Source organism: Grammomys surdaster, unplaced genomic scaffold, assembly GCF_004785775.1.
Source record: "Grammomys surdaster isolate TR1022 unplaced genomic scaffold, NIH_TR_1.0 125940, whole genome shotgun sequence".
NCBI lineage: Eukaryota > Metazoa > Chordata > Mammalia > Rodentia > Muridae > Grammomys > Grammomys surdaster.
The window spans coordinates 660,011-681,292 of NW_021620762.1; the positions used below are offsets into that span (position 1 = coordinate 660,011).

Consider the following 21,282-nt stretch of genomic DNA (forward strand, 5'->3'; position numbering starts at 1 on the left):
TCTCTCTCTCTCTCTCTCTCTCTCTCTCTCTCTCTCTCTCTCTCTCTGTGTGTGTGTGTCTGTGTCTGTGTCTGTGTCTGTGTCTGTGTCTGTGTGTGTAAATCAGAATATGTCACTCTTAAAAAAAAAGTAGCCAGCTGTGGTGGCACATGCTTTTAACCTCAGCATATGGGAGACAGAGGCAGGTGAATATCTTTGAGTTCTACAACAGTCTGGTATATATGGCAAATTTCAGAACAATCATGGCTGCATGGAGAGACCCTGCCTCAATAAACAAAAGAAAAGCAGGAGAGAGGGGCAGTGTAGGTGTGGGAGAGTCAGCTCAATATTAAAAGCACCGGAGACTCAGCTTCATGATCAAAAGCATATATTGGTTTTGCAGAGGACCCAAGTTTGGTTACCAGCAGCCACATCTGGCAGGACCACATCTGGTAGGACACAGCTCCTTGTAACCCCAGCTCTAGTGGGCACCCATGCTCACATGCACATAGCCATACACAAGTGCACTCATATACACGTAATTAAAAATAAAATAAATAAAGCAATTCATCCTGGCTTTCCAATCTACTCCTATTTAATGAACCAAGTTACCTCAGGCTGATACCTAGAAACGACTGACCACACACAAATATACATGGATGTAGATACACGTGTATAGTTACTTATTCTTAAGGCTTGGACTGTTGGGGACTCTAGATGTAGACCGCCCAGCCCTCAGAGTATTCTCCTCAAGGTCCTGTGGAAAGCTGCACAGGCTGCAAGGGACTGGGCTGGTCAGCAAGTCAGCTGCCTTCATTGCCCACATAGATTGTATTGAATGAGGGCAGGAGGGCTTTTGTACCCATCAAGGTTGCAAGGGGCAGATGTTGCATGGTGCTGGCTGCGCTTCTCCAGCTAGAAACTCTCCAGTCTGATCTCTGTGGTTTTGCTCTGGGCCATTCAGAATTCCCCATAGAGAGCTTTAAGTTTTCAGAGGTTCTTAAGAAGAGGTTCAGCAGATCAAAGAATAAAAAAATACCCAAGCCTGGCTGCCTTTACTCCGTTATTATAAATACCAAGTTTAACTGCCTACCTCCTCGAGCTTCCTGAGTGCCTCTGTGTGGTTTTCTGTTTTGTTTTTGAAGAGATAGCCTCCCCATATGCGACTTTTCCTGAGCAGCCCCTGCACCAGTGCCAGCTGTGCTAGGCAAGGGCCTTGGTCTGTGCAGCAGAGGGCACGTGCCTCCAGTACTCCTCTACTTGTCCACTTGGGTAAGTGAAGGGCTTAATACTGGTGCCAGACACAGGAGACCCTCAGAAGATTGAAGCCAGGTTGTTTGCCCTGCGGGTCTTCTGGAGAGCCCTTTGTCTTTCTGTGGGGTTGTGCACGTGGTAGGCCTTACTTAACAACAGTTATGCCCTTTTATTTTCTCTACTGTAGCACTTGGGGAAATTTTGAAAAGTTATTATACAAATAGCCAAAGATAAGCAAAAATAGAAGTGTGTGACCTGTAGCTGTCTCCGTTCACACTGCGTATGTCACCTTTCAGTTTTTCTCTTGTGCACATTCCTACCTCTTCACTCTCTTCTTTTCTAGGAAATATGGACTGTTTTGTGGCGTGCTCTTTAAGTAAACACATATTGTTTCCATTGTGTGTGTAATAAACTTGTGTCCTTTAGAAGAACAGTGCTCTTAACCTCTGAGTCCATTCCCCAGTATCCCCTTTACAATATAATATTTATTTATTGTAAGAACTACCTTGATATAGCTCTTTAAAAAAAGATTTATTTTATGTATGTGAGTGCACTGTTGCTGTCTTCATACACACCAGAACAGGGCATCAGATCCCATTACAGATGGTTGGGAGCTACCATGTGGTTGCTGGGAATGAACCCAGGACCTCTGGAAGCACAATCAGTGCTCTTAACCGCTGAGCCATCTCTCCAGCCCCTTGAAGTAGCTCTTAAAAATATTTTTTTAAATCTCAGTGTTGGTGGGGATTAACTTTGTTCTATAAATCTTGCTTTGTGTCTCTATCAGTCAAAAGTATAGCTGTTCTTTCCCAAGTTGTATGTGTCTGTGTGATGTGTCTGTGTGAATGCAAGAATGTTTGTGGTGTATGTGTGTGTGTATGTGTGTGTGTGTGTGTGTGTGTGTGTGTGTGTATGCAAGAGTATATGTGTGTATGAATATAAGAGTATGTGTGTGTGTGAATGCAAGAGTCTGTATGTATGTGTATGTGATGTGTGTGTCTGTATGCAAGAATGTGGAGGTCAGAGGTTGGTGTTTGATGTCTTTCCCTCTTTCTTCTCTCCCTCTGTTGTGTTTTTGTGACCCGGGGTCTCTCACTCTGTGGCCCTGACTGACCTTGGAACTTGTTATTTAAATGAGGTTGGCATCAAAGTGCTCCGTCTGCCTCAGGCTCCCAAGTGCTGGACTTGACACTATCTGCCACCATTCCCAGCTTCACCTCATCTTTCCAGAGAGGGTCTTTCACTGAACCTGGCCAGCCAGCCTAACCCCAACAATGAACTCCAGGAATTTAGTGTCTCCTCCGCAGTGCCCATGCCACTCAGCAGACTCATGCTGCCATGCTGGCGTTTTACTTGGGTGCCAGGGATCCTAACTCAGGTCCTCATACTTGAGTGACAAGTGTGTTACTGACTGAGCCCTCTCCCTAGCCGTACCAGGTCATTTTTCAGTTCACTTACTAAACAGGTATCTCTTAGACACCTTGTTACTGAAACCCTTTCTCTGAGGTGACTTAAACAAAGGTCTACCCCCACCTTATAGGGCACAGGTGATGAACCAAAGCACAAATACACCAAAATTCACCCTAGAGAACCTGTGAGTTTACAGAGCAAACATGCATGACCCAAAAGTGGCCACAGCACTCAGAAAGTCTTACCCAGCCAGGACAACTTCCCCACGGCTACTTAGGGAGTCCTCTCTTCAGCTAGTCTTATGCCTTCTGCTTACTTTAGGACCTACCAAGACCTAAGGCCACGTGAGCTAGAGTTGAGTTACATACAGATGTCTGGGATATGCAGGGTGCAGCCAGAATCTCAGGTGAAGTTCCAGTGGCCTTCCCTACCCTTCCCTCAGTGAGGGAACATCAGTGTCTGCAAGCCAATCTTGGTGTCTCTTGCAAGGAGTCACAGTTACTAAGATGAAGGTGACAGCTATTCTGCTCAGAGGACCATGTTTCATAGACTTCAGACTGGACAGTCTCTAGAAAGACTGTACTCTAGTTAGAGAAAAGAACAGGTACTGAGTCTTTCCTTCCACAGCCTCGGGGATTTGAGCAATGGGGAAACGAAGGGATGAAGAAAAGACAAATACACAAATACACAGAAAAGCTGGGGTTGGGGCTGGGCTCCCTGATGGAAGAGCCTAGCTCTGTGGATGCTCAGCATATTTATAATACACCGCTGAGCAAGGAGGTGGGGCTGGTGTGTGCAGCTGAACAGCGAGTCAGTTTTAGATAGATAGGAAGAAACTTTAGGCAGGGAGAGCACTACAGTGGACGTTTTGTTGGACAACAGTTGGACACGCTATCAACATTTGCATTTGGACTGGGAGGGAAGGCTTTGCCATTTCCCATGGGTCTGAGGCATGGTCTTTCATATGGCCAGCTCACGGCAACTACACACACAGCCACTCAGGACTTGAAATACTCAGGGTTCCTGGACTCCCCATAACTAGGGACATTTGGCCAAGGAATCCTGCTAATTCCATAGAGGGAATGTTTCAGCAGCAGCATATGCAGTTGTGCTCAGATGGGGTTTCTTAATAGTTAAAACCACGGTGACATGATGTCTGTCTGCCTTCTACCCTGTGACTAATCCTCATCTGCCTTTTGCTGGGTTTGTTGAGCACAGGCCTGTGGTTGAACTTTTCCTACTTTCTCAGCATTCTTATATCCCTTTGTGACTGACAAGGCATCTTTTATAGAGACCTCTATTCTCCCAAATATGTTAAAGACTTTTTTTGTTGTTTTTTTTTTGTTTTTTTGTTTTTTGTTTTTGTTTTTCAAGACAAGGTTTCTCTGTGTAGCCCTGGCTGTCCTGGAACTCACTCTGTAGACCAGGCTGGCCTCGAACTCAGAAATCCGCCTGCCTCTGCCTCCCAAGTGCTGGGATTAAAGGTGTGTGCCACCACCGCCCGGCGTTAAAGACTTTTGAAAGTGAATCCACTAAAATAATTATTTTATGTTTGGTAAGGAAAACAGTCTGTTCAGGTACAGCCAGTTGAGAGAAGCTCAGGTAGCTGGGACTGTAGTCTAGCAGTAGAGCACTTGCCTGAGTGTCATCTTTAGCTTCATGAAAATAAATGACATCTTTGTGATAGTTATGTGTCCATGACGTTTATGACACAACACAGCATAGCTTCTGATGGTCATTTGACCCTTCACTTACACCTAAGGAATAGAGGATCCCTTCCTGTCATCAGGAAGCCTTGTCCACCTACAGATCACACATAGTTATCACTCAATCATTACTCTTTAAAAGTGTGTGTGCGCATGTGTGGGTGTGTGCATGTGTGTGTGTGTCTCAAGCATGCTAGGCAATTGCTCTAACATAGCTCGGCCCTAGCCCTAGAGAGGTTCTTTCTAAAACTCATGTGAGAACAGCTCTATTATTTAGAGGATTATTTAGTGTTAGAACTGCCAGGTAGATGGATGATCTTCTGCTTTGGAACTAAGTTTTTAATTATAGGTTATTCTGAGAGTTAGTTATTTGCGTCCCTGATGAATTGGATGGCAATAATTATATTTAAGTAATTATACTAATTTAAAATTTGGAGAAATTGGTCCTTTAATAACTGCAATATGGCAGATTATCATTATGCACTGTTTTCTGTTCTAATTGTTATTACTGCATAATTGATGTGATCTGTTAGATTCCCCAACATCCGTTTGTAAGCACTGTGGTTAACTAGGGGTGCTAGTAGCCATCTGACCCCTCATTCTGAGTTCATCAGCTTCATTTTCATATTCTTGATGGCTCCCAGTGTCCTCAGTTTCAAATGCAAACTTTAAAGCTTTGAGAAGCAGAATGTGGTGACACATACCTCTAGTTCCAACGCTAGAGAGGTCAAGGCAGGAGGATCATGTGTCTGAGGCCAGCCTGAGCTACATAGTTAGACCAGGTTTCAAACAAAGAGGGCTTGGGTTGTGATTGAGTGGCAGAACATTTGTCTATTATATGTAAGGCCTGGGGTCCTCTCTACAGCACTAAAACACTAGGATACTTCCCTTCATAGCAAGAGAGAACAAGAGTTTCTTCTCTTCCCTCCCAAGTTCTGAATTTACTGGAAACCCAGAATAAGGACTCAGACAACAGCAATCAAACCGTCAGCCCTTTGATTGTGAGGAAGGGAAAAGGCATTCCACCTAGTTTCAGGAATTTGGGAAATAAGCCACAAATTTGTAAATTTCTGCCTGCTTTTTCCCAAGAGATAATCTTTGAGGCAGATACTTTAGAGCTAAATAACTGGAAGGCTGTCAAGAAGGCTCAGCGGGTAAGCGTGCTAGCTGCTGAGACTAACAGCTGCATTCAGTCCTCAGAACCAAAGTGCTGATGAGAAGATAATATCCCCAAGTTGTCTTCTGCTCTGTGCATGGGCACCATGGCATGTGATTAGTCATACTTGGATACACATACACACATGCACATGCAGGGGTTTTTTAATGTAAAACAGAGTAAGTAGAATGAAATAACTGATAGCCACAGTGCTGCCTGAGCTCCTGCTATCTCCTGGAGCCCCAATGTAGGGTGAAGTAGGCTCCTGGATGGACACAGAGCAGTGAAGAAGCAAGATGGCAGAGTCCAGCTGTCACCCCATACACAAACGCCTTTATGTGGCCCAATAGAATCACATTTTTTGACATCTTTTGTTGATGTTTAAGTGGCTTGCCAACAAGTGCTGAATTGCTATAGAGCTATGTGCTAGAGTGTGGTGCTGTCGGGACAATACACAGGACAGTGTTTGTTGCTTTGGCTAACTGTTGTGTCTCTGATTTGTTTCTAACCCTGGTGGGAATATTTTTGGAGCTAGAAGGCTTTTGTTCCTGCTGCTATCTACTGTTTGTTTTAAACAAGCATTTAAACAGCCTAAGTAGAAAGTTGGAGAACTTTATGAGTAGTTGTTTAAATAATAGATTTAGAGATGTTTTATTTAATTTTTACTCTTGAACCAGCCTTTATTTTCTAACGCAACAGTTAGACCAAGCAGGGCTCTCACCTCTGTTTAACATCCATGACCAGTATCAAGGAGCTGTTGGCCTACTTGGCCTCAGTGGAGCTGACAGGAGCCCCGGGTCACAGGTCCAGCGTCCCTGGCCCTCTGCTTGTCAGTTGACTCTGAGGGAGATGGGAGGAGCCCGCCATTTTGTAACACTGGTCCTGTGGTTTTACAAGGGGCTGTGTGATTAGACTGAGGAAACGGGAAGAAACAAGAAGGGGGCGTGTGCTGCTCCAGTCGGAAGCAAGTGGCCGCAGTGGAAACCCCACCCACCCATCTGCCCTGCTCTGAGCTGCCAGCAAACTGAGTTCATAAGTGAACTTAAATTTTGCACTAGGTTTGGCTTTTTTTTGGTGAAAGCTAAAAAGTTTGTCTAAAAACTCCTAATTGAATTTGGTTTAGACATGCAGAGAAAAATAAGAAGCAATTTAATAATCTCTCTCCTCCTCCTTTTTATGTCCTATGTTTTCCAGCTACTTAAAGTACTGGAAAGATTGTATAGGAGCTGGAAACTATATTTTTAAATGCACTGCAGGTGCTTGCGGTGGAGCGCCTTAACCTCAGTGCACAGCAGTTTTCTCTGTGTCCTGACCGTACGCGTCCCCTTAGCAACTGCCATGTCGGAACATCTGTTCATTCCCAGTGGGAAGGTCAGCACTTATGTACACCAAGCTGATGGTATGCTTACTGGGTGCCACCCAGGAAGTCACAGGTGCTGTTCCTAGGACATGTTCAGTGGAGAACAGTGCTTGTAGGTTGTTAAATCAGAATGCTTAGAGGGAACTCAGAAATCTGGCCCAGCACTCTGTTTCCTTTGTGTGGTCACAGTTGACGGACAGCTGAGAGAGGCTCTGGAGTCAACTTTGAAAGATGATAGGATCCAGAAAAGCAGAATACACCATTCAGAGTGCTAGACACTGTCGTTTAAGGTGACGAACCATATGGAGACATTGATGAGTCCTCACAGCAGCACTTGTCAAAAGAGCCAGAAAGTCACATAGCCTAGGTGTCCATCAGCAGGTCAGAGGTAGGCAGAGGTCGGTGGACCATCTAGTGAACATTATTGAGCTGTTAAAGGGGTGAACAACTCTAGAGTAGCTGGGCCTGGAGGACATTAGTGACAACCAGGCATAAAAGGCCACATTACTCAGCAGGCCTGGCCAAACAGAAAGGGCCATTGGGGGTTTCCATAGCTGAAGTGGCAGGAGTCTGCTTGGGTCTTTCTTCTAGGGCAATTTGCTGTTGGGAACCAAACCTGGGTCCTCTGTAAGAGTAGCTGGTGTGCTAAGGGCTGAGCCATCCCCCAGTCCCTCAGTTTTAGATGTTACTCTAAGGATGTTCAACACTGATACAATTCTTAGGTTAAAGTCATTTTCAAAACACTGTTAAATCTTTGTATAGAGGTACCCACAGTATTCATTTGAGAATTCTTCCTCATCCCCAAATACAATAGAAGGTGACTAGGACCACACAGTCTCTGTCTGTTCTCTAAAGCCTTTCCTAGAAGCACTATTGCATCAGTTTGACATTTCTTGGTTTTCTTTGAAAGTATCAGGTTTGGCAAGCATTTGTCTGTCTGTCTGTGCTCCCTCCTCGCCACCTTCTCTACCCAGCTGCACTATCTCCTGCCTGCTCCCCACTCCAGGCAGGCAGTTCTTCTGGAGGATCCCGTGGCCCTTCTTCTCAGGACTGACTGACTGCTGGGGACTTTTGTGTTCTAACTTCCCTCCTGACTTGACCTGGAAGCACCATGCCACCTTTGCTGTGGGATCACCTTTAGCAGCTGAAGACCCTGTCTTTGCTGTTTTGTATATCAGTGATGTTCTCAGAACTCTTTTAGAAGTTCCTCGGCAAAGGCCGTGTGGGAGGTGTGCTCAAGTTTCCAGGTTAGAAAATGCCATTGTGACTCTGCAGTTGTTTTGTACTTAGTAAGAATTCTTCTGTTTTGAAGGCATTTGCACCTGTGTGCGTGTGCGTGTGCGTGTGTGTGTGTGTGTGTGAAGATAATGCTCAGGAGATATTTTATTCTGTAGTTTTGTTTGCCAACATGTAATAACATACCACAATAGAAACATTGGCTGTACTTTTGGTGGACATTTAGTTTCCAGTGTTGTGAATGCTCCATGACTGTGTATGCTCCTGTTTGGCAGTGTGCGTATGACACTATAGTGTCCCAGCAGCATTTGTGCCAACACAGATCCCTTTGCCTCCGCTCACACACCAGTGCCATCACCTGTTAAAGAGTTTTTCTCTGGAGAGAGATTTCTGAGCTCCATGTCCTGTGCCAGCACCATGACACCCCAAACCCCTGAAACACTGAGTAACACCTTCTGGGTGATGGTTTGCAGTAGCACTGAGCCCGGAGTTCACAGAGGGAATTGACTCTTCAGTGTGCTGAGTCTTCTGTGTGTGGGTTCAGCTCCTCTCAGCTTCTTTACAAAGTCTTTCAATAAAATTTTAGATTTTTTTTCCTTGTAAAAGTTGTTCTCATTGTAGTAAGTTCAGTTCTGGGCACTTGAGTTGGCCAGTGTGTGGACTTACAGAGAGCAGCCTCGTTAAGCTCTGTAGAGAGTCAAACACTTCATCGCTAGATTCTCTCACTTGTGTGGACACTGTCACAACTGTCCTAGGCCTCATGCTGGCTTTCCTGTTCTATTTCATTGACTGCTACATGAGAACTTAATCTTTTCAAGGATTTATGCTAGAGAAAATTAGGGTAGAAAATTAAGTCATTGATGGTGTGCAGCCTTCATTTCTTCCAAATTTTTAAAAGAAAGATTTATTTATTTATGTATATGGGTGTTTTGCCTGTATGTGCATTACATCCCATGATCCCATGAGACTACAGTGGGTGCTGGGAATTGAACTCAGGATCTTAGAAGAGCATCCAGTACTCTTAACCACTGAGCCATTTCTCTAGTCCCTGTTTTGTGTCGTCTTAAAGAGGAAGTTTGTACCAATGTTCTACAATTACATATATACATATATATGTATATTTTATACACACACACAACTGTTTATTACAGTAATAAATCCTTGGTTTTGGCTTTCTAAGAGATTTTTCTCAATAATAGACATTCAGCTTTTTAAATACTTTTCACCTGTACATATATGATATATCAAAAAATATACAACTAATTGTTGAGATAGTCTGGTATACCCTATCTTATATGACAGACATTAAGCACTTGAAGTAAATATACATATATACTTCATACATATGTGAAACACCATTATAATTATTATATTGGTTACATGTTGAAGTGCTGTTTCAGCTATATTTGATTAAATAAAGTATAGTCTTAAAATTAATATAACCTATTATCTGCTTTCCCTCCCTCCTCCCTTCTTCTTCCTTTTCTTGCTTCACAAACCCTCTCTACATAGCCCAGGTCCTCAAATTCAGGACCCTCCTACCTTAGCTAGAGCTATAGGCATGGACTACATGCCTGGCTGTGAAGTATAAAAATGTATTTTCTAGATGAGAAAATTCTCACATGGAGAGAGCAGGTGATTTCTGTCCAACACAGGCCCAGGCAGCTGACTCCAAGGATTTTCTGATCCTGGTGACATTTCTGTAGATGTTGATGACAGTTGACTATCTATTCAGAAAGAAGTTTAGATCTATTTGTCATTTTGTACCTTAATCAGCTGCAGATGAGTTTAGGTTAAAGATAGATAGATAGATAGATAGATAGATAGATAGACAGATAGATACACAGATACACAGATAGACACAGAGATGTAAATTTGGTGATGATTTTAGTTTTATTGGGAACACTACCTCCTAAGTCACACTCCTAAACCCAGAAGTCATAAAGACTAGTTTGATAGACTAGACTATAGATAAAGGAACTTTTGTGGAGCCAAAGGCCTCAGGAAGAAAGTTAAGAGGGCAATGGGGTTGGAAATATATGTAGCACATAGATACAGAGGCTCACTACCCAAGCTACATGTAGAGCATACACAACCAGCAGCAATAAGAACTCAGCCAATAGAGCACCGAGTGTGTGCTTGGCATCCTACCCAGTAGGAAGGAGAGAGTGGCTAGTGCCTCTTCCTGCAGGTATTGAATACCTTCACAGTTACAGTTGTTCACTCAGTGCACTCAGGAACTCTGATCTTGATTTCCAAATACCATCTACGTTCAAAGGATTCCAGTCCTTGGCAAGATAGTTGATGCCATGGCCTGGCATGACAAATAACAAAATGAGCCTGTCTGGAAGATCTTGTGATGGCAGAAAGCAGTAGAGTTCAGAAACAGAGCCACCTTGAGGACACCAGCAGTGAATTACCACGCAGAAGAGGCTGAGAAGCAAGAGTCTCCCTAGTAAGAGACTAGTGGCTTCATAGAAGCCTGGGTTACTCTCCTTTACCCAGTGTTCAGGGCCATTGATGCTGTCAAAAGATCGATTGGTCTCACATACCTCTGACCCAGATGTGACCTCATTTTATGTTATTCTTATCTAAATTGTATGACTTCAGAGTAACCTGAAGAAAACAGCTGACAAATGGAAGCCGAGGAACTGATGAGGTTCTGCTCATGTGTCAAGCCCTAAATCCTGGAGCGCTGAGTGTCCGCCATGGGCTGAAAGTGACAGAAGAGACTTGACAGCTAAATGCAATGGAAGCCTCCTGTGATGGTGTGCGCCTGTAGTCCTAGCATGTGGTGGTGGAAGAGAGTCAGGAGTTCAAGGTCATCCTCAGTTACATAGTGAGGTGAGGCTTATCTGGGTTACAGAGACCCTCTCTTAACAAAACAAGACAAATAATAGTATTTAAGTTTTTAGAAATGAACTCAGGTGAGGTGCCCTGAGGTCTGAACAGAAAGGGCGTTTACGTGGGAGGTGGACTGTCTGAGTAAGCGCACTGCATTCAGTTCCTGGCATAGTCACATAAGATGTGACCACAGGGTTCATGGGTTTATAGCCTCTCTGCCCATTCAGAAATTTTCAGATAACAGTGAAGAGCTGTTTCAGTTAACTGGAACTCAGCTCTGATTCTATCTCAGAATCCCACAGGTACAGGCAGCGGGAGATGGTAGAGAATGCTCTCTGTTCAAAGAGACTCTCCTGTGGAGCTCACCCATGGATAGGACCTGAGGTGCAGCCTCCTTCTGTGACACCTCATAGAAAGTGCTGTTAGTCTACTGCATACCACCCTCCCCACAGGACATGTAGGTGTTTGCTGAACTCAGAGAAAATGGTCTGGAGACCGTTCTCAAGCATGGATGGAGGCTTCCTCTTGGGCTGTTAGTGAGCTCAGGATTTTTCCTTCTGTGTTTCATGTACTGTGCATGCCCTGGGACCACAGAAGTACAGTCATCATGTATTCCTCATGCAGTTTAAACTAGGAGGAAGGAAGTGCAGGAAGATATGCCATCAGTGAAATATTTTAAAAATCTCATTGTGTTTATAAAACAACCCAGGCTGTTTATTCAATGTTTATGCTTTATTTAATAGCATGAGATTTTTTGGACTGGCATTTAGCCTCTCAGAAAACTCCTTGTCCGTGAAGGTCTGTGTTTGTTTGTTTTGTTGTTGTTATTTTGAGACAGGGTTTCTCTGTGTAGCCCTGGCTGTCTTGGACTTACTCTGTAGACCAGGCTGGCCTCGAACTCACAGAGATCCACCTGCCTCTGCCTCCCCAGTGCTGGCCTGTGGAGTTTTGGCACCAAGGAGCTGCCATTTAGGAGTTTCAGAGTTTAGGCAAACTGTGCCTCTGCAGTATCATGGGATGAGGTACAAGAGAAAGCATGTGGGAGGGGTGGGGTGCAGGGGAGAACAAGGTGGTAGGGTGCTCAAAGAAGGGCCGGGGCAGGTAGCATTCAATGCACACTTCAAGGGGACACCTGCTGGACAGTGGGAGGCTGGCTGGATGGCAGAGGCAGCAGTGACTTGGAGGCTATCCTGGTCTACATAATGAGTGTGAGATAAGCCAAGGCTACAAAGTGAGATCCAGTCTCAAGGCATGAAGGGGAAAGAAAAGCCCTAAGGGAGAGTGAGGCTGAAAGTTGCCACATAATCACAACATGTGTCTCCTACATTAGGGTTGCACCAAACTCATTCAAAGGTAACTTAGCAGCCATGGCGAGCAACAGTGTATTCATGTAGCCAGCAGAGGGCAGCATAGACTCAGCCTCCAGATACAAGAGGTTTTCCTATTTAGTTTATTTTTAAAAACTTTTTAATTAACTAACTAATTAATTAAAGTAAATTTCTGTTCACTTCACTTAAAAGATATGTAAAGGCCCTACAGTAGCCACACTGAAGTGTGGTGTGAAGGTTAAACACCATCAGCTCCATCACTCTTTCCTGCGGATCATGCAGTGTGTTCTCTGCCATGGAGGGAAGTGTCTCCCCAGCATCAGTAACATGTCAGTGAAGTCTGAAAGATGTATCTCCCAACATCTCTGGTCTGTGGTCAATTGGGGCCTTACGTCATTGCCTCCAGAGAGTCACTTTAGCTGTGAGTCTTCTGGATACTCTGGACACCACTGCATTCTAGGAGGACTGTGGGTCTTCTCTGAGGGCATTATGGCAGGGCTGTCTGTCCTCATGACATACAGGGAACCTGAGCCATACAGTGCTCACTCTGGGACACTTGATGACACTAGTAATAGATTTTCTTAACAAAGGAATAAGATCAATCTTCCTGGTTTTACAACATTATACCTTTTCTGTGTTGTATTTTTTTTCTTGCAAATGTCAGTTACCCGTCTTAGAAAAAATAAAATAAAACAAGAGATGTTCATGGTGACGCACTTTTGTAATCCTAGCACTTAGGAGTTGAGCTTCCTCGGTTGCAAGTTCAAAGCCAGCCTAGACAAATGAGAACCTGAAGGAGGGAGGGGGGCAGGCAGCATATAACATGGGCAAAGGCATGCATTAGGTCTGTGTTTGTTTTGACGCCTTGCTAAGGTTGACTCTTCATTTTGGTAATAAAAGTGTTATTATTCTACCTCATACACACTTGTTCTAGCAGCCATGAGAACCCCATAGGTGTCCAGGTGCCAGAGAGGCTTGTCAGGGAATGGGAACAGGTTTTGGGATCTCAGCAGTATCACCCCCTTTATCCTGGAGTCTTCTTCTCTGGAAGACACCTTTGAACACAGTGCTTGGTACACGTGACCCTGTTGGTACTGTTTTATGCTGTGGTAGAATTTGACAATTAATCAGTGACAGACATGAGACAGGAAACAGTGACCCTTCATGCCACTGTGCTGATTTCATCTGTGGCATATTCTGTAGGCAATGTTTATTTTTATTTTCGGTTGTGAGCCTCGCCCTTAATAGCTGAGCCATCTCTAACCCATGTATTTATTTTTAAGTGATAAGTAGTGGTCTCATCAAAAATGTGTGTGTAATTTTACTTGGTGGGTAGCCGTGTGGAAAAGCTAAGCTACAACGTGTGAACCAGGCAGGAAGTGCTCTAGACTGGAGAATCAGCATGGCAGTGAAGCACAGATCACAGACGTGTTCATGTCATCCAGAGCCATGCAAGGCAGCCATCTCTGTTATGTTCTTACCTCATCCATTTCGGGAGGCTGGGAGTAAAGGATTAAATATGTTTAAGTGTCTTAATTATTTGGAACCATGAAACACCTTGAGTCTAGACTCCTGCGTCAGTGTGTGAGGTGTAGGTCAAGACAGTGAAAGCTCACTGAGAAGCTCCAGCAGCTAAGCAGTGAGCTGTGCTGGGGAGCATGGAGGAGCAGTAAAGCCTTGTATTCCTGCTGTGGGAACACAAGTGTCAGTACAGTGATGACAGGTGTGCTGACTTGCCCTATATGTCTTCCAGAGCATCATGTTGTACACCTTAAATATGCACAATAAAATTTATTTTAAAAACAAACTCGAGTAGGAACGCCGTGACACATGATTTATGCGTAGCTTTCCAATGTCTTCTGCTTGGCTGGTTTCCCACCCAGTGTAGGGCCTCCTCAGCTCCTGTGGAGCTCCACAGCATCTGAAGCCCTCTTCTGAGCCTTGGTCTGCTTTTGTTATTTCAAATGTACGTGGGAACTTCCTAACTGTTCCCATTCAGGTAAATGCATAGTGACCTTTCTAGGAGACTCCATTTGGCACTGGCTATAGCCATGTCTAGTATGTGAGATTCTTTATGTTCCAGTGTTCTGGATAGTTCTATGTATGTTAACGAGATGCTGCAAACTAGGGTTGGGTTTAGTTTATGTTTTTTGCTTCTGAGACAAGTGTCTCAATATGCAGCCTTAACTCCTCAGAACTCACTGTTGTAGACTAGGCTGGCCTTGAACTCATAGAGATCTACTTGACTCTGCCTCTGGAGTGCTGGGATTGAAGATGTGCGCTACCAAAGTCAGCTAGGATGCTGGAACTCTTACTATTGCCGGCTTTCAAGTTCTCTTTCCCAATCTGTAAGATAAAGCTAGGTGAATGCTCTTTTACTGACCTACCTCCTATTTATGTAGAGTTCTGATAAGTTACTTAGCCTGGCCTTGAATGTACTTTGTAGCATGGGAGTTAGGCTTGAATTTGTAGTCCTCTGCCTCAGCCTTTTAATTAGTTACTATTACAGGCCTGTGCCTGTAGACTCTGGATGTTGTTGTTTAGACTTTGAGACAGATGGTCTTGCTGTGTAGTTCAGGTGGGCTTCTAGCTTGTGATCCCCCCCACCTCAGGATCCTGAGTGTTGGGATTACCGGGTATACCACATACCTTGCCTAGTAAGGATGATAATTATGTAGTTACTTTCCTTTGAGTCAAACATGGTGCTTTTGGACTTATGACAGGTTTCTTTATTCCTTTTGTAGTTAACAGAGTTAATGCTGCACTAGCTTCAGGTAGCAGAAATCAAGCAGAGGGCATTGTGACATGGTCAGGGGCTTCTGTTGCATTCCAGTTTGTAACACAGCTTTTCTGCTTGGGCTCACAGAAGCTAGGACTCAGGCCTGTCCCCTGGTCTTCCATGAAGTCTCATGATCAGCCCTAGTAGGAATAGTAGCTGCCGTATGAGCTGCTTTGACTCACTTTAATGTATATGAGCATGTTGTTGCTGACACACCAGAAGAGGGCATCAGATCCCATTACAGGTGGTTTTGAGCCACCATGTGGGTGCTGGGAATTGAACTCAGTACCTCTGGAAGAACAGCCAGTGCTTTTAACCACTGAGCCATCTCTCTAGCCCTTGATTCACGTTTTGAGAATTATACAAAGAATGGATCATTAAATAATGGAGGTGAGATTTGTGATAGCCCAAAGCCAGAAGCTGATAGACAGGGCTTTGAGTTGCTGTAATCAGGGAACTGGGAGACAGGGCTGTAAAGTCCTGATTTATAGAGGATGTGAATCACAGGGACCCAAGGGATAAGGCTGTGAGATCCTGAGGAGTAGGGGTGTAAGGGTTCATGGGGTCGAGGGAAAGGGCTGGGGAGCAGAAGCTGTGGGGCCAGTGTGTGGCCTATGCTCAGAAGATGGAGTCCATATTTTTACCTCCTCAGGTCTTGACTCTTTGCACGTCACATGGAGTCCATCAGTAGGCCCCGGCACTACCTTAGAGATAAATAGAGTAGGGATTTGAGCTTTTTATTGCTTAGCTTCATCCCTCAGCAGCTTCTTGGATTATACGGCTTCTGCCATGGCTGCCTGAAGTCTATGCTCTTACCAGCACCCCAGGTGGTGTGTTACAAAGGAAATCGGATGTCTCTGATCTGCCCAGAACATGATAGTGGTCATTCATCTCACCCAGAACAGAAACCGCTGCCCTTAAAACAGCCCAAGGGCCCCCACAGCCCTCCAAAGGCATCTGCCCTGCAACCTCACCTCCTTACAGTCCTTCCAGCTCCCCACTGAAACCCACACTCTCCAGAGCCCCAGAGCATATTCCAGGAGTGGCCCAGGGTCTTCCTCATCCCACACAGGGGAAACACTGTGTCCATTTAGTCCTTGATGTCTCTGCAGCCCATACCGACTGTACTCAAGGACCCTATTGGGGGAAATGGTAGAAAGGAAAGATTATAGATTTGATTAGTTTTTAAAAAGATATGTAAAACTGGAGGTAGAATTAGGGTTAAAAATAAGTTGTAGATTGCATCACATGTTCTAAATAGTCTGTTCTGTCCTACAAAGCAGTAGGAAGGATGACAATCAGTAGGAAAAAACCTACAAGGTGTGGACAGGAGCTCATGGAGCAGAAGTGTTCTTACGCTCCAGGAAAGGCAGCCCTGATGGCAGTGAGGCCAGTGTAGAGATCAGCACTGGGAATGTCCCCACCCGTCAGTGCAGTCAGTGTGGGTCTGTCTGGACAGATCAAACTCTAGGAAACCAGACACATGCTGTCCCACTGCCAGGAGATGGAGAACAGAAGTGACCTGTCCTTCCCAAGTCAAGATCAACTGGAAATCAGATCTAATTCCAGAGGTAGAAATAGGGGTTAGGAACCATTAAACAGGCTTTGAATACAGCCAAATGCAGTGATAGAAGATTCTTCAAGGGCAGAGATTGAAGAAGACATTCACCCAAAGAGGGTTTCAGGACTACACAAGGTAGGCCACATCAGCAAGGCACAGAGAGAAGACTTAGTGAAAGCTACCAGTACTGCTTAGATTTAACCGTCAACTCAACTCGACCACACCACCACACCGTGCAATCTCCTGGGAAGGGAGTGACTTGAGAGCTGAGACTTGCCTGGATCGGGTTGGCCTCTGGGCATGTCTGTGGGGATTCCTTGGTTGGTTGTTAATTGATGTAAAAGTTCACAGACCACTGTGAGCTCACCATTTCATGGGCTGGGCCCTAAAGCTAACTAAGACAAAATAAGTAAGCAGACGGTGTGGGTATATTCATTTCTCTCAGCTCTTGGCTGTGGATGTGCTGTGATTCACTGCTTGAAGTTCCTGCCTTGGCTTCCCTGAATTGAGGGACTGCCTCCGGGAATTTTAAGCCAAATAAACCCTTTCTCCCCAGAGTTGTATTTAACCAGGGTATTTGTCACATTAACAGAAATGAAACTAGGACACCACCCAGTGATGTCATGGTCTTACTTGTGTTGTTTCAGACAGCTTGCTAAGGATCCTCACAGTCCACCCCAGGAACACAGGGCACACTTTTCTGGATCAAGGAACCCTACTTGTAAGAGAGTCTTAAGGGGGAGAACTCGAGCTATGTCCGGAGCATGTGTACAGGGCACTGAGATTGGGCCTGCTTGAAAGTTACAGGCTGTAAGAATGAAAACACATGACACCTTTTGTAGTCCTGAAAAACCAGGGCTAGAGTATGGCTCAATTGGTAAAGTGCCATGTACACATGACACTCTGAATCCCATCCCACTCCCCTGTAAAAGTCAGGTGTGTAATTTCATTGCTGGAGGAGGTGGAGACAGGAGGGTCCCAGGGCCTTTCTGGCCAGCAAGTCTAGCTGGATCAGTGATCTCCAATGAGGATTCACTGAGAAACCCACTCCTAAAAATCAGATGAAGAGCTGGGCATGGTGGCACACACCTTTAGTCCCAGCAATTGAGAGGCAGAGGCAGGCAGATTTCTGAGTTTGAGGCCAGCTTCATCTACATAGTGAGTTCCAAGACAGCGGGACTATGTAGAGAGACTCTGTCTCAGGAAAAAAAGAAAGAGGGGGGTGGAGGGAGGGAGTGAGGGAGGGAGAGAGGGGAAGGGAAGGGAAGTAAGGAAGGGAAGGGAAGGAAAGAGAGAGAGAAAAAGCAACTGAGGAAATATTTGATACACACACCTGTGAACACACCTGTAAACACATACACAAAGTAAAATGAGGTGTTTATAAACAGCATTCAAAAACAGTTACTAACTTTGTGATGTGTATACATATATGTGTACGGCAAGAGAGACACATATAATGTACATTGCATGCAGAAGAAGGCAGACCAAACCCACAGCACCCTCAGTGGTTGTCACAGGGCAGGATGAGGCTGCCTGCTACTGTTCTATACTTTCATTTGTGAATGTGTCTCATGAACATCAAAAACATGCAGAACAGAACATCTTGATGTGCTGTGTCAGAAGCCAGGAAGGGGGCACTACCCAGTGCAGTGTGCAGCTTCACAGTGATTGCCGTCAGAATAGCTAGCAGGGGCTGATGTCCCCCAGAATCCTTGCCAAGGCCGAGCAACCCTGCTCAGCGTTGAGGGTGGCGGAGGAGGTAAACCGAAGCTTACTTTGAGCTTGTCTTCCTTGGGAGCAACATAATCTAGTTCTAGATTAGTGTTGCTTGTCACACACAGTGCAGGCTTGGGAGTAAGTGTGGATCACACAGCAGTGCCCTCTTCACAGAGAGGAACAACAAATCCTCACAAAGTCCCTAATGACCATCGTAATCCTGAGCAGATGAGCACTGCCAGAGGAAGGGGGGCATCCACACCTGATGTCAGCACACACTTCAGGGCAACAGCAGTCCATACAGCATGATGTTGTCACACAGGCACTGAAGCACAAGTGGGAACCCAGAAGTCACATGTCTGTAGCCAACTGACTTTCAACAAAAACACCAACATTGGTGCCAGAGAAACTGGGTGCCCACATATGAAAGAATGAAACCTGACCCTTCTCTCTATCATAAACAATTAACTTCAGATGACCTGAAGTAGAGTAAAAAGGACAAAACCAATAGGAAACGTAGGGCAGCACTGTAAGATCTTATAGATATCGATACTGTGGCTAAGAGCCCCAGACAAAGGCGAAACCAGACCAGTGCAATTTTATCACACGGAAAAGCTTTTGAGAAAAATATGTCAGCTATGTAGAAAATATAATATCCAATATACAAGGAACCACATAGAAAAAATCCTAATTAAAACCAAGCCAGTGGCTGGGCATGGTGGTGCTTGTCTGCATCTAAGCACTTGGGAGGTGGAGCAGGAAGATGAGAAGTGAGGTCATCGTCAGCTACGTAGGGAGTTTGATGCCAGCTCAGACTACAGGCGGCTGTCTAAAACAAACAGATGCAGAGACAACAGAAAAACAAAGAGCAGGAGATTGAAATCGAGCTTTCTTTAAAGAAGCAATCCAGAAAGCCACAGATGCGCTGGGCATGATGACATAGCCTGTGTGTGATTCTAGCACTTCACAAGCTTAGGAGGACATCGAGAGTTCAAGGCCAGTTTGGGCTATAAGGCAAGGCTCTGTCTCAAGGAACCAAACAAGCAAGCAAACAAACAAAAAACCACAAAGCCTGGCAACAAAAATGACCAAAATATTTAAAATACTCAATATCATTCGATCATTCAGAATGATGCCAGCTAAAAGCCCCGAGGACACAGGTACATGGTGCATCGTTGCAGCAGACACTGTGGTGGCTCCTTAAAGACCAAGACAGCCGGTATGTCGAGTGCTTTACCTGTGGAACCATCTGGCTGGCCTGGCCTATTATTACTTACTTACTTAGGTTTTTCAAGACAGGGTTTCTCTTTGTGGCCCTGGCTATTCTGGAACTTCCTCTGTAGAGCAGGCTGGCCTCGAACTCAGAGATCTAACTGCCTCCGCTTCCCGAGTGCTGGCATGCACTATCACATCTGGCTTCCTGATTTTTTATTATTATTAGTTATTACTATTATTTACATTTATGTATTTATTGTGCTGAGGTGAGGGGTTTGTGAATGCCATCATGGGAGTGCAGTGGTCAGAAGACAACTTGTGGAAGTTGGTTGTCTTCTTCCACTTACGTGCATTCTGGGAGTCAAACTCTACCCACTAAACCATCTTGCCAGCCCCACATTTTATGATGAGAAGACTTGGAAGTTTCCCATACACATTGAAGGACAATGAAATACATTACTCCCCTTAATTTTGGATCTAAACATTGTGTATATGGAATTATCAGACAGACCATCATAAGTATGTAGTTGTTATGTGTGTGTTAAAAACTACAGAAGTCAGAAAGGGGTTGAAACTGACCTACTGTGGACTGGGAGCGTGGCCTTTCTCATCCCCAGGCCTTGTACTGGTAGCTGGGGTTTGATAGCACGCTGTGGTGGTCGCTGTCTTGTTGTTGTCTGTGGGTGATGATGTGCAGCTTTCTAACTGGGAGATGACCTGGGAAGATTGAGGAGGTGAGGCAGAAAGAAGCAGCTGCTGCATCCTTGCTTGAGTGAGTGAAGACGGGGTGGGCCATTGCTGAGCTGGCGAGATGACTCAGTGCTGTTTAATATGCTAGAAGGTGCCTGAGCTTGACCTGGGAACTGGGTGGTGACAGAAGCTGCAGTGGGCCAATTGGTCCCTGTGCCATTAGCTCTTCCTCTGCTAGTCCAGAAGCAGTTTTGAGCTGTCCTAGTGGCTGGACTGCTCCCCAGTAGGTGTTTCCAGCTCCACCCAACCACAGCCCCGGAAACTGCTTTGGACGCTTTGCTGAGTGAGTTAGGAGTTCTCCTTCGTGGCCAAGCCCAGCAAGCCCATCCAGTCCTGAGAAGTCAAACAATGGTTCTTAAAGAAGGAGAAGGGGAGGATGGTGAGTCCCAGCCCCAGACTGGACCCAGGTGCCTGAGGTAGCTGGGGTGGAATTCTGAGGGTCTCTTTGGACCAGGGCACAGTTAGAGTATGGTTTTTATCCTGTTCCTTTCAGAAGAGCTTTGAGCTGCAGTGTGCTGAGTGAATAAGATTCGTGTGTGTGTGTGTGTGTGTGTGTGTGTGTGTAGGCAGAGAGAGTGAATAAATATGAGATTCTAGATGAGGCGATGATAATCACCCAGGCTTCTTCCAGCCTCGGCTTTACCTTGAGCTCTGTGTGAAGCAGTAGATATTTGTGGTAGCATGCAGCCTTCTGCTTGTTGACTATCTGGAGGAGCAGTTGGGCCACAGCTCTTGGAACTGTGTACCACAGTGAAGCTGGGCTGGGAGTAAAGGCATCCACTGGGTTATGCAGACTAGGTTCGGCATCATCAGTTCTTACTTTTCTTAAGTGAAGTGTAGGCAAAGTAGAGGCTTCCTCTTTCTTTGCCGCAGGGTGATGACTGAAGTCTCCTGGTGTCTGTTGCACTTCCCTCATCTGCTCTCCCACAGGTCCAACAGTGGAACTGTGCTCAGGAGACTCTGGGCAGACTCCTGCTGTGCCTGGCTT

The 21,282-nt window shown here is 45.2% G+C and overlaps 1 protein-coding gene across 4 annotated transcripts in view; it reads left to right on the top strand.

Annotated features, from left to right (window-relative positions):
• Cyth1 (cytohesin 1) overlaps positions 1-21,282 on the top strand; it is an 84,546-nt gene that overhangs the window by 14,655 nt on the left and 48,609 nt on the right. For 2 of the 4 annotated variants that reach the window (XM_028752734.1, XM_028752736.1), the window contains exon 1: positions 20,459-20,673. The exons of 1 other annotated variant lie outside the window; for it this stretch is intronic. In XM_028752734.1, coding sequence (XP_028608567.1) covers positions 20,643-20,673 — 31 coding nt within the window. In that variant the 5' untranslated portion in view covers positions 20,459-20,642. Of the gene's footprint in view, positions 1-1,199; positions 1,252-20,458; positions 20,674-21,282 lie in introns of those variants that run through there. One more of the 4 variants, XM_028752738.1, reaches the window with a different exon arrangement.